The 13,970-nt window shown below is 48.4% G+C and overlaps 1 protein-coding gene across 4 annotated transcripts in view; it reads right to left on the bottom strand.

Moving 5' to 3' along the window:
* POU2F3 (POU class 2 homeobox 3) overlaps nucleotides 1-13,970 on the bottom strand; it is a 40,697-nt gene that overhangs the window by 19,460 nt on the left and 7,267 nt on the right. For all 4 annotated transcript variants that reach the window (XM_062617627.1, XM_062617626.1, XM_062617628.1 and 1 more), the window contains one exon: nucleotides 5,310-5,344. In XM_062617627.1, the coding sequence (XP_062473611.1) occupies nucleotides 5,310-5,344 (35 nt within the window). The remainder of the gene's footprint in view (nucleotides 1-5,309; nucleotides 5,345-13,970) is intronic.

Here is a 13,970-nt window from a genome sequence, read left to right as displayed (position 1 = left end):
AAGCCCTGTTGGAGCAGGGAGTTTGCACAAAGAGATGTCTCTGTCTCTCCCTCATCTCTAAGATAGCTTAGAAATGGCTGTACAGGATACATTGCCAGTGGACCAAGGCCACAAGTGTAGGAAATGCCTTATGAACGCAGGCTGCTCTTAAGCCTGGAGCAGGAAAGCAGTTTATGAACTGACTGCAGCTGGATCTTAAGGACCCAGCCATGTCTGAAGCCAGTCTGGGTTGCTGTCAACTGTCACTGGCTAACATAACCAGCAGTCTCAGTCCAGCTCTTGAGAAGAGGTTTTAAAAGGCCAAATCCTCCTTCCTACTTCCATCCCCCTTTCCCTCATAAGCTTCCCTAGAGACTCAGTGGCCTGTTTTGGAGTTCATTCCCAGCCATCTCATCTGAGGGCCTCTGCAAGGCACCAGAACAAAACTAGCTTGAAGAAGGGGTTCTTTTACATATCTGTCCTAAGCAAAACAGTGCCATATATAGAAACAGAGGACTTTCCCTCAAGCCAGGGCTTTCTCTGATGCTTTCCCAAAGGGCTGCATTTCAATGAAGAACCAGAACACACATACAAATTTATGCAATCAGTCTGTCCCTAGGACAGAGCAAGGAGACTTCAAAAGGGAAAGGCCAAGGTAGTGTTCAGCTTAGCTGCAGTGTCAGTCAAGGCAGACATGGGGCAGCCGGGCTGATTTCCAGTTCATGAAGGCTCAAGAGATGAAAAACAGATGCAAGGCTTAGGCTGATACCCCGAGGCGATGCAGAGAAGAAGAGAGAGTGAAATCTGAATTGATCCCCAGAGGGGAGAAGGAAGCAGGATGTGAACCTCCCCTTGAGAGGAGGGCAAAACAGGACTGGGATGGAAATCTGGAGGGCAGACTGAAACCTGAACTACCCACAGGGAAAAGCCAAGCAGGAACAGAAATGACATCTAGGGAACAAATGAGATTAGGGGGAGGTGGGAACACAAAGTGGAATGAAAAACTGAGAGAGATCCCTGGGGGAAGGGAAGCCCTGATTGAGCAAAATTAAATCTGCAGGGAGTTTTGCATCCCAGATATTAATAACAAACTACCTAGCAAGTTAGGCCCTTCTTTCCACCTTCAAAAGGATGGAGGGGAGGAAGAACTTGTCTGTGGTTGAGCACAAGACTATGAATCAGAGAATCAGAGTCCATGTCCCAGCACTGCTAAGGAGCAGGTCCCTGGATTACAATACACCTTAATGTCCACAGGCAACTCTCCTATAAAGCATCCATTGATTTCAACAGCAATCGCAGTACTCAGCATCTTTGGGAAAAGCCAGGTAGTCAGTCTGTGTCTGCTTCATCTGTAAGGCAGGCTTAGACACCTCCCTACCTTCAGAGGCACCGGGATTCTCAATTCACCAGCAAAGAACCTTCAGACGTGTGGGTGGAAAGTACCAAACAGGGGCAGAGTGTTAGTAATGGCACTGAAAAAGAGCCACCAGTGAGTTTACATCTCAGGTGCAGTTCGCCCACTCTGATTTCTCATATCATGCTTCTACAGGACATCAGCTATGAAGACCTGAGACAACTCACTGCTACCCCATGTGCAAAACTAAGTGCTGAGCTAATGTGTGTAAGAAACACGAGGCCACTTCAATTGCATATCCTCTTTTCTTATTTTGTTCAGGATGCTTCTGTTTGCGTTCTGAAGACCCCTCCTGCCCCAGCAAGACGTCTCCAAGCTACCTACTTCCCCCAGGTAAATCCATCCTAAGATCCTACTTCTAGGAAACCTGTGGGAAAGAGATGTACATCCCTCTTAAATCCCCTAACTGGTGCAAATTGAAGACAATAAACTAATAGGAGGAGAGAAACAACAGGAAGATTCAAGCTGTGCTAAGCCCAGCCCTGGACTAGCCAAGCACATTAACGCCTGCTTGTCTGTCTTAAATACGGTAAAGCCTCACACAGGATCACCTTCACATTGATACAAATATCAAACCTGTCATTAGCATTAAACAAATGATAGCCTGTCTGCAAGGGGTAGCCTTTTGCTGGAATGAAATTGCACGACACATTTGGATACAGAGCACATGCACATCCTGCTAAACCTTTCCTGCCCTGGCCACACATAACCTGTCAGCTTGATTTCAGGGCAGGCATTCTCTTCCAACACAGTGTTTGAGAGCATGAAGGGGCTTGGAGAGCACCTCTCATTCCCTTCTTTGGAAGTAGGGGAGATCCAAGCCTTTGCTCCTCCCTAGCTCTCCTCTCGGAGACTGCATTGCTGCAAGGACCGACAGGTGACACGATCCTACACATCACTTCCTAGTGGAAAAGAAGTCAGTGATTCAGCATCTGTGTATTTTCCTCCTCCAGCTGCAGACCGATGCACAGCACTATGTGCTGGGCTACCGTGCACACAAGCCCTGTCGTCTCCCAAAACCATCATCTTTAGCTCCGTATGCGTATTCCAGAAGGCAATATGAACTGCGGGCACAAGATGAATTACCTGGGTCTCTAGAACAGCTCTCTTCAGAGCAGCCTACAAAAACAAACAATGCACTGTTTCCTTAAAGGCTCAACACTGCATATACCAATGGGGAGATAAACCAAACCAGACCGCAGCGGCATCACCACATTAGAGCAGGGAAAAGTTCTTGTTTCAACACTTTCAGTCCGACCTTCCCCTGGTCCCACACAATGTCCTTTCATGGCAAGACTCTGAGTAAATCTCCGAGTTCCTCAGCTCTGTTCCTGACATGCTCTGGACACGATCCCAAACCATTGAGAAGCAGATGGCCCTCTCCAGGTTGCCAGCACTGAAGGTGAAAGTTTATTACTATCTCTTTGCATTTCCCTTGATATAAACAGGAAACAAACAGCATTAGACTCGCTAAATGAAAAGCCAAACCAGATAGGCAAGGCAGAAGATGCTGCTTTTTTCACACACACCCCTTTCCCTCTCATTCACATACAAATTACTGTTGCATCCAGGTGGGAGGAGAGGTTGAAGAGTGGAGGGGTGGGGGGGAAGAAACGTTTGCCAAATAGGTTGAGGGATCAGAAGGCAGCTTTCTCATAAAGCACAGGGCTGACCCACAAACTGCCTGAAAACCTCAAACTCCACAAGAGTTTCCCTCCTCCCCATTTTCAGGGTGAGAGCAGCCACAGCAGGGAATTGGTAGGCAAGTAAGGGGTCTAACCAGGTCACTCCACCCTTCTCTTCCCGCCTGGAGCGTAACATGGGAGGGAAACAGACCTGAAATGTAGGCCATCTACAAAGACTGGGGGAGAGGCTTAAACGATGTGAGATTTATGATCTTCAAAGGGATTAGCGCCCAGCACTCCAAATAAAGTCAAAGAGAGCTCAGCAGCTCTTGCATTCGGGTTGCAGTTGGGTTTCAAACCATACTTCTTGGGCTTCAGTTTGAGAACTTGAATTGCAAGGTAACAAAAAGAAGAAAGCCACCCAAAACCGACCTCAAACCCCAAACCAAAATTAAAACCCCACCAACCTCCACCCCCTAATCAAAGAGCTCAGCACCTGATCTCACACAAAAACACTCTGAGATTTCCATGTCTCCCCTCTTCCTCTTTCTCGGCACTTGAAATTTGCTTGGTGAATTGAAGATGAATTCACCAATAGCTGAGGTTAACCCGAAACGTGAGTGTATAACCCATGTGCATCTGGGCTCCTGCTCATTTCAAGTAGCTGTAATCATAATGGCTCAAGTCTACCCATGGCCTTGCTTGCTCCTGCCTGCGTCCACTCGCATGGACTGTTACAACCCGAGCCCTGGCATGGCTGGAAGAACGCTTCATGTGGGGAATCAAACCAGATTAAAGAAAAACCCCAAACAACACAAGAACACAACATTAAAATAAGCTTTCTCACAGGCTTCTGCTTTTCAAACCTCAATAGGTCGCCAGTCAAGTTTGATGCTCAGTGACACAACCAGGCACAAATGAAAGGGAGTTTGTAGCACCCTTGTGGTGGAAGGGGAGAAGAAGTGGATGCTACAAAAGGCTGTCACAAAACCCCAATCTCTTTTTGGGAGGTGGACATTTCTATGAAGCTGAGTCTGGCCCAGACCCTACTGAAGCTGTCTGCCCCATCTGCTCACTCAGTGACATGCAGAGGACTAGGACCTCTAACAACGGGTCAGATCATCAGCGGTTGTAAATCAGCACTGCTTCACCACAGTCAATAACGTTTCCTTGATTAACCTCAGCCCAGCTTCCAGTTCTAACATCTTTGTGGTGCTGCCATAGGAAAAGTTTGCAGTATGCAGCGATCTTCTACTTTCATGGCTTATTTCTGTCTTGGGGGAATTTTCTTTTATCACTACTTATAAGCAGATTGGATTCCGCTCTTGGCGTGCAGAAAGCCTGTGCTCTGGGCTCTGCAATCCCCAGAGCTGGAGACACAAGTCTTTTTGTTTTCAGCTCGGTATTCCAAAAACCTGGAAGATGGCTGAACGTGTTAAGACACCTTTGATAGGAAGTTCCGACCCACCCAAAGCCAAGAGCAGCCAAACCAAACAAACAAACAGCAGCTTGCTGACATCTGTCAGACCAGAGCCACCAAGGCAAGCTGGAAGGACAGAGAAGTCACAGTGAGAAGCTTCAGCTGCCCATCTGCTGCGAGTAGGAAGCCTTTGCATTCAAGGAGACAGGGGTTGCTTTCAGCTGTATGAAACAGGAGGATAACAACGACCACAGCAAAGACAACGGTCCCTGACATGTTTGCTTGCAATTAGGGCTCGCTTGCCCTGCAAGAAACACTTCCTTTTATCTGCTGTCCCTTTCCCCACTGTCTTACATAGAGGAATCTGTCATTGGAGGCAGGCCTGGTCTTGACCTGTGCACTCCAAGACCTCAAACCACCTCCTCTTCAGTCCTTGCTGATACTCCTGTGAGTCAGCCCTGTGCTCTTAGGCTCACATACCACAGCGCTTTCAGCGCCACTGTCACAAACAGTGGAAACGCATGGGGTTTTGGGGTGGGATTTGCACGTTTGCCAGTGTAACTGAGGTCCCTTTGGTTTCTAAATGACAATGGGAAAAATTAAAAAGCCAGAAAAAGCCTGAAGCAAATGGTGATTTAAAGAAACTCTATAATTAACTGAACTTCTGTGAAATAGGAAGGCCTGGAAACCAGGAGTTTAATCTGTCATCCTATCCCACAAGGGGAATTGCGAAGAATTTATGTGGTCTCTTTAATGGTAGCTTCTGACCTAACAGTTTTATCTCTTAGCAGTAGCTGCCTGAGACTCAGCAAGATGAGCAATTAAAAAACAATAAGGCAAGAAAGCAGGAGAATACCAGGGAGCGTCTTACCTGCCTGTTAAAGTCCAGCCCATTCTGTTCGTTCCCTACAAGAAACAAACAGATATCTCAGGATTAATGACAGCACTGATATAACTTTCCCCGACTTACAACACACATAATCAAAGACACACGGCTGGCCCAGCTCAGTTTGCTGTAAGAGCAAGGAGAGGAGGAGGAGGAGGAAGGTGGAATCAACGCGAAGGCAGCAATGGAAATACAAAGGCAGCTTTTGCAACGTTTGGAGGTATCAGCCTTTGCTGAAGTTAAACAGAAGAGCTTCTGCCCCGGAGATACCTGGCCAAGCAGTGAGGGTGGGGGAAAGCTCACTGACTGCAAGGGAGATTCCAGCAGAGGTGAGCTGGAGGACGATACAAATACCCAGGGAAATCCATGGCCATGGCACTGTACATAAAAGAAGAATCGACTGTGGGAGAAGCTAGCAAACAGGTGGCCGAGGCTGTGAACAGGGATCTTCGGGAACCCATGTGGCACTGAGTAATTACGGGATATCTAAAGGAACAGAGGGTGCCGTGGGGTTGTGCTCAAGAGGCGTCTCCTTGATTCCAAGAGAGATTGGCAGGCACAGGGGGAAAAAATCAGACAGGTTTCAGCCTGAAGGTACCGCACAGGCCCTCACTCATTCCCCTTTGATGATAAACATTCCCCCCCCCCTTCCATCACACCTGCCAAATTCATCAAGAATATCACAGAGGAAAAGTTGTATGCTCCATAGATATGAATGCTTTAAGGGATTCCACGAAGCCTCTTTAGTTGCAAAGGCAACCCCAAGAAACCCCTTCCCTTTGCAATCCATTCCCTAAGTCATTCTCTTCTAATCCAACTGAGCTGGTGGTAAACAGCCTGAAATTGCTCACATCCCACAGGCACAAGCCCCCAGGGCCTCTTCCTTCTGCTCTTTGGGTATAACGTTCCCCATAAAGCATAGCCCATGCCCTGTGATCTGATCAAGCTTCAACACATCATGTTTTTTCGGGAGTTCATTTCTCGCTTGCACAAAGTTGGAAAGTGGTTAATAGAGCTTGTGAAGGCAGGGGTGCAAATCCAGCGCTCCCACTGACTTGCTTTCTTCAATGGAACAAGCCTCTGTCCTATATTAGCACACAGTTTTCCAGCTTGCACCATATACAATATTCCCAGGCAAGTCAGCATGGCTCTTTTTGACCCTGAGGGGGAGCATGCTTGGTGCAATTATTAGATGGCAAAATGTTTTAGAGTCAAACCATAACGATTTCATGGCACCCTGTTCTCTGCTATCTAGAAACAGCTCTGGAGATGTAATCTTCAACGTGTTAGCAGCGTTGACTGTGGAAGCTGAACTGCCTTTGTTGCTCTTGTGAGGCTGAGCTGTAGCTCTTCTCCTCCAAGCAACACCACAGCACTATTTCATGGCAGAACAAGCTGTTTCCCCCCCAGCTCTGAAATCTCCTCTATCTTCTCATCATCTGCAACTCAACCTAGATCCAGCTCTGCACCTTCTCCCCCAGCCTGTCTGCATTTCTGCTGTGCTAGAGCCTGCCCTCACTTCCTGGCTTCCTCCAGACCTGCTTCTCAAAGCTTTTCCTCTTCCCAGTCTCAGGTCTTTATCTCCTTCCATGTAATTCCCTACTCTGCTACAACCTCCAACTTGCCCTGCGCTTCCATGCCTCTCACCGTAACCATCTGCTCCCTGACCACCCTTCTCCAGCTGCTCCTGCCGGGGGAATCGGTTCATTCATTGCGTTCCAGCTCTACGCCCCAAGAGCCAACAACTGCACACAGAACGATGGGAATGCTGATAGCGTTAATAGATGATCGCAATCAGTATCCACACACCTGAGCAGGACGGTGTGAGGATCTTCAAGGCCTGCAGTTTCTACCTTTGAAACCCTCGGCGGGTTGATGCAATCTAGAGGCTGTAGCTAAAGGGAAGAAAGGCAAGAAGAAGAGAAGGAGGAAACAAAGTTCCCAGGCGCTAAAGCAGAACAGGAAGGAAAAGGTTATCTTCTGGTTTCTCGGATACAAGAGTTTTGCTCGTGTTCAAATGCAGCGCTTTGATGAGGCAAGATCCAAAGACCTTGAGGTTAATCCCTAGGTGCCAGTGCTGATGGCTCTGAGTCACTATCGTACACCCCCAAACCTTGGAACTTGAGACACACAGCTGGAACAGAGATGCATTGCTCTGCACTGCTAACACCACATCCAAGTTCTCCTGCGTATTGTTTCCTCCTCTTCCAGCCTTCCCATCTCTTACTTTTTCCTCCCATCACCAGCATGTGCAGCTGACAGGCTTCTGCCTTTCTTTTTCCCTTGTTCTCCTACAAGGCCAGACACAGCTTCCTGCAAGTCCTACCCTCTGCTCTCTTGCACATCCCACTGCAGATCACCAGGGGTGTTTGGGAGCATCTCAGCCAGGTATTCTGTGACAGTGAAGCCTATTGCAAATATGCATGGAGAATGACATTAACTCAGTCGCAGCTTGGGCGTCTAAGTCTGAGATAACTGCCCCAGGCTGTCTTGGTAGACAGCAAGAAGAAATAGGCACCTCCAGAGGCCATTCATTTGACCTATCTTAGACGCCTATCTTAAGCTGAGATGAATGGCCCTCTGGAGATGACTATTTCTCTCCATTGACTACAAAGGGACCCAGGGGCAACTAGTTCAGCCTTAGATGTCCAATAGTGAGATACTTAAAACGGGGCGAGGTTATTTCTGTTCCCAGTGGTTATGTAAATAGCAGCTGGATACACAAATGTCTTCAATGTTTCAGCAGAAGTGTTTGTGCACAGATTTATTTGCAAACAAATCTTGTCTTCGTCTATTTCAGTAAAAGCTTGAGTTTGAGCAAAACTGAAGGGATTCCAGCTGCAAGCCAAGGTTTGGGTGCAGTGGGGACAACAATTCTGCTCTTTCTCTTAGATCAGTAAAATTTCTTACAAATATCATCAAATTAGACTCGTTTTCTCACAGTTTCCATCCACCTCAGGACTCGCACTGAAGCAGTCATTTCTCTCCTTAAAGGAGCAGGCTCTTCAAACAATGAGGATCTGCACTTAAGATTTAATCTTTTCTAGCTCCAGGAGATAAAAAGAAAGGAAAGCGTGTAAGCGGCAGCAGATTCTCTGCTGCTGTAAACTGCCAGGACTCCACTACTGTTAATGGAGCTTCACACCAGCCAGCAACTTGCCTCTTGCTACACCAGCCAGGCACAATGGATCCAAAATATCTGCTAGGTGCAGTCCTCGCTTCCTTAAATTCCACCAAGCAGGGGAAGCCCTGGCATTTAAATGGAGAAGGATCACTCCGAACCCCTTGCACTGCGGTTCCCAGCAGGTTCCCCATCAAAGAAGCCTTCATTGCCCTCTTTACATGTGTTCTGGACAGGGGAGGGAAAAAGGCAGCGATAAGCTCAGCACAGCAGGCAAGGACTCTGCTGCTCTCCTTGGTTCACCTGGCAGCTGTTTTGCATAGCACTGGCATCAGATCTGGTGCGAGTTTGCCTGGGGAGGTTTCTCTGGGGATGGGAGCAGCAGAACAGTTCCGGACAGCTCCCCCCCCACCTCACCCGCTGCCATTCCCCCCGCCTGGAATGCGGTGCTTGCTCTGAAAACCAAAGACAAGCAAGTGCTCTATCAGAACCGACACGATTCCCACTGGAAGCTGCTGAGCCAGTCCAGCGCTTGAGGATAAGAGCACCGGAACGGGAGAAAAGTAAAATCAGGATTGCAATGCGCCTTCATCTTTGCCAGGTAAACACATGCAGGAACATGCAGATGTCACCTATAGGGAGTGACAACCGCCCGTGGCTTCTCACCCCGTGACAAAAACAGGGCTGAAACCAGAAGGCTAACCTTATACCCCTTCCCACCCAACCCCACACTTAATTCACCCCACGGTTTGATCTCAGCTGCACAGAGGGACAGGGAATTAAAAGGTGATTTCAATCTTGAACAGGTGTTGGGGAATTCCCACAGGGAATCAGTTTTGTGCCGCGTGCATCTAGGAGGGAAATTCGGAACAGCTGAACGGCGATGGAGGAACAGTGCCAGGCAGACACCAGGCAGGGGATGCAGCTGCCTGGGCTTAGATGTCTAACTTTTAGGTGTCTAATTCAGAGCCAATTGCTCTAGGCTCCCTTTACAGCCATGGAGAGGAAGCAGGCGCTTCCAGAGGGCAATTCGTCTTGCCCCCGAGGTAGACGGCAGGGAGATGAATCACCTTCTGCAGATACCTATTTTCATCATTGACTGTACAAGGAGCCCAGGGTGAGCAGGTCAGACTTCAGCCTCAAAGTATTGAATATCTAAAATTAAGATGAATCTCACCTATCCTGAAGATTTTAGCACTCCAGCTGATAAAGCACAACACCATCAGGGACTGGCAAAGCAGGCCAGATGCAGAGTGCCTTTCAATGTATGTTTTCTAGGAGCTGAGAAATTCAGCTGTTAAACTGAGACAAGAATCAAATCTCTCGCCTCAGACAACACAGGAAGATAAAAGATCACCCATGAGTGGGTAAAGAGCAGCCACAATTATTGCCACTATAAAAAACACTTGACCCACACACTGGAGATGGAGCAAAATGCTCACCTGCACTGAGAATAATGTATTCTATTAAGCAAAAAAGATGCTCAGCATCAAATACACTTAGAATTTCAATTCGCTTCAGAGACTCAAGCAAATCCCAAGTCATAGCCCTCATGCTACTCTTCCCAGCAGTCAGACCAGCTTCTCCTCCAGAACTAGCAGGGAAAGGAGCTCACTTTAATCACCTTCTCTCCATGTTAGTGGCTGCTCCCAATTCCCTCCAGCTGCATCCAGTGGAAGCAGAAACTGCAGCTGAGCAGACACCAGTCAGTTCCCTGGATCCTGCTGGGATGCTGCTCCCAAGGCTTAAGTGCTTTTGAAAGGGAGCAGGGGAAAGTGTGAACAGGATGGGGAGTTTGAGGCAGGCGGATGGAGCTGCAGCTTTCATCTTAACCATTCTCTCTAAAGACAAAACCAGACCAAACCGGGGCATCAAGAGCATCGCCATGGGAAAGTTAAGGCTGGTTAGTGAGAAAAGTGAATCTGTGCTGACTCAGTCAGACAGCTACAGACTCCAGGGGAAGCTTTCACTAAAGACAAGTGTTTCATTTGGGTGGAAAGCCCTGGGTTACAAAAACACCTTTCCTTTGTCAGCAGTGCTTCAAAGAAATCCCATCTTCTAGTCCCATTGCAGCTCCAAGTGCGACGTACCCTTCGTGTGGAGCAGGGGGGAGAAAGGAGGACAAGCAACTGTGGGAGACTGGGGCAGTTTCCAGAAGGAAACCCGAGGGCAGCAGTTGTTCCCACGGAAAACATTTCACCTGCAGGTGCTGGGAGAGGGCAAGCCTCTTCTCTTAGACCAGAGGCAAGAGGCAGATCAGACCAGCTCTTCCTTTGCCCCTCTAATTCAAGTCAAACCAGCCTTTTGTTCCCCTTTCCCCTCCCCATCGTTTTTTATCCTCTTCCATAATGGGATGTTTAAGGGGAAAAAAATAATAAAATATATAAAATATAAAATAACCCAACCTCAAACCCTAATCACCTTCATTTGAATTTCAAATACCCCCCCTCCTGGCCTCCCCCACGCCCCAACTGACTCGGAGCTGGGAATATGGAAATTTCTCCTGCTCGCCTTAAATGTGGCTGTGCTATGAAAATCATCAGCCTTATGCAAATCCTAAGCAGGCCCAATTGCCATAGCAACCAGCTGTTTCCAGCCCAACTGCTGCTGCTTTCATTTATCCGGGGCTTGTCCTGGGGCTGTGCATGGCTGCAGGGGGAAGAGACAAGAGAAATCCTGGAGGCTTTGAGGGAAGTTTCACCAGGGAGAGCAAAGGCGTAGCCAAGGACTGGGCTCAGTGTGGGGCCAGGGAAGGCCAAGTTTCCTCAAAAGGCTTAGGGCTGGCAACGTGCTCCCAGCCCCATATGAAGAAGTAACAAAAGGCAATAGAAAAGCTCAAGCTGTTGCAGCCTTTAAGCTTGCCTGCGACAAGGAGTGTCCCTGCGCACCCACCAGCTCACCTCACACAAGCCATTGCATTGCTCAGTCTGACATCCCTCGCTTGTGCATGTTTCCTTTGGCCCGAGTTGGAAGTTGACTCGGACGTCAGAGCCATCATACCCTGTCCCAGCGTGAGCCATTGCCTTTAGAGAGACCCTATCCCAACACCTGCAATTGGAATGCGATGAACAGCCTTCCCAGGGCAGAACAGGGCTCTGCTCTGCCCAGAGCTGTGCACCCATCCCTAGGAAGAGCAGCACCTGCATCACAGAGCTTACACCCAGGCAATGAGGTGGGAGAAGAGGTCAGGACGTTCACTTTGGAGCCGAGGAACAGACATAGACTTAATTAAGTTTGCGGCAGAGAGACAGACTGAGACATGGTCTCTGCTTTTCCATCTGCCCTGGTATGGATTTAATGCAAAAAGCACGGACAAAGAAACCGGAGCACTGGGAGGAGGTTTGTTTGGAAGGAAGCTCTGGTGTCCAGTTTAAGAGCTGCCCTTGGGCTCTCTCCTCCACTGCCATGGGACCTTAGGTGTCTGGCAGCAGCAGAGGAATAAAGTATCTGATGCTGACATCCCTCTATAGGCACAAGGTAGTTGAAGTTGAGGATGCAGGGTGAGAAGAATGACATGCATCGTGTCCAAAAGGGACACTTTGCAATACCATAGGAGAGGATGCATAGCTCCTTACCCTTTTCATTTTCTGGGCATCTAAAGGAAAGGGTCTTTCTTACTGTCAGAGAGAAGGCATCTGCCTTATTGCTTCCCAATGCACTCAGATAGGTTACCAGAGGTGTGAGGGCTATATAACCCCGTTACCATGGCCACCAGAGCCCATCTTTCTGGCTCCATGTGCCTTCCCCAGGAAACCCCACTCCTCTCCCTGGCTGCTGCTCTTCAGGATCCCAGAGCTGAGCAAAGCCATGGGGTCAGCCAAGCACCACCAACCCGAGGAGTGATAGCGACTGCTCCCAAGGCAGAAATAGTGCTGTGGGGCTGCCCTATATTGCACCCACACATACACACCCCAAGTGCTGGGGTGCCCATCGCACCCCGCCCTGGGCTCCTGGCAGGCTGGCCAGTTCCCCGTGTTACAGGGTGGGGAGAGAAGATGTTCGGAGCGCCTGCAGCTATTCAGTTACCGATGGTTGTGTTTGAAGAGCTTCCCTATCGCCCTTTTGGCTTCCCCCCCATAGCCTCAACAGATGAAATCAAAGGGAAGTAGCTTTGCTTGGTGTAACCTGTTTTGATCAAGCAGATAAACGGGGAACAAGTGTCTGACACAAACAAACAGACAGACAGAGGCAAGTCCCACCTCAGCATTTTGTTGCATCAGATAGAGAGCGCTTAGATAAACCACAAGAAGGGGGAGATCTCTGCCTCTCGGCTGGAAGACCAGGGGCGACACTCTGCAGTGCCAAGCCCCCACAGTTCCCATAAAAAAAATCAACCCAGAACTCGCTGGCAGGGCTTTCATCAGTTTAAAAAGATGAAAAGAGCTCCGAGCCAAGTAGAAAACTCACGCTTGTCATTACCCCCCATGGAGTCAGCGGAACTGCCTGTGAGCCCAGCCACAGCCGAGCATTAAACCGGGTTGGCACCACACAGGACAGGGTGAAAAGGACCTTCAAACAGCAGAGATGACCCGGTGCTCCCGTCGGGGCCGACCTACACAGCTCCTGGGCCATGGGGGAAGGCGGTTGAACCTACATCCCATGCAGGAGGGGCTCATGCCTATCATGTACCTTGATAACAAAGGCAGAGTTAACACCAAAGAAGAGTTGATTTACAGGACTGTTTAGGGTATGTGATATGCCTTAGGTTTATATATATATATTTTTTCACTCTGTTTTCTGTGAAATGGCAAAATTTCACTGTAACCAGTAGACATGGAGGGGTGGGTGAAATCAAGCAAAGACAGGGGTTTGGAGAGCATCTTATTAAATAGAACAACTTTGAAGCCTTTCCTGTGGAATTGGTGTGGATGGAAAGAAAAAAAAAACCCTTAACTTTCCTAACCCCCTGTGAAAGATGAACCGTTTTGCCAATTTTCTCTAAAAAAGAACACCCCCCGCTATTATTTTAAACACTTTCAAAGTAAAACAATGCCCCAAATTACCCTTCCCCCCCCCCTCCCCAAGCCTAGAACTGGCGGAGATATGAAAGGATGAGATTATGCTTTTGACTACTGACACTTCCCATCAGATCTTCAGGCATCAGGTTTAGATCAAGGGCTGGGTTTACAAAAGCATTTTGGCACCCAGCTCCCTTCAGTACTTTTTTAATTCTTCTTGGAGCCAGTCTGCATCTTTTAGTGATGAAAGGCCCTTGTAAATATGCACCTCGAAGGATTTCCATTCTTTATAAGCTCTGTTATTGTTAGGTTGGTAAACTGCCCTCTCCTTTGGGGGTAACAAGAGTCCCGGGGAAGCTGTGTGGATTGGGCCAGTGCATCAGGAAACGGGTCTTCAATTAAGGAGTCATTGGGAAAGAGATTTTCCCACATGAAGCTAGTAAACAAAGCGCTGAACTAGGAGGTGTTGCAGTAAATATTCCTCTACCGACGTGGATAAGGGCAAATAAAAACTTCCAGGGAAGTGCAGTACAAAGGGCTCTGTTGTTTATAAACAGAATGGTCGGG

This window comes from Pezoporus occidentalis, unplaced genomic scaffold, assembly GCF_034315485.1.
Source record: "Pezoporus occidentalis ecotype Australia unplaced genomic scaffold, CSIRO_AGI_Poc_V1 ctg199, whole genome shotgun sequence".
Classification (NCBI taxonomy): domain Eukaryota; kingdom Metazoa; phylum Chordata; class Aves; order Psittaciformes; family Psittacidae; genus Pezoporus; species Pezoporus occidentalis.
The sequence above is the reverse complement of the archived record's forward strand: the minus strand, read 5'-3'. Positions and strand labels throughout refer to the sequence as shown.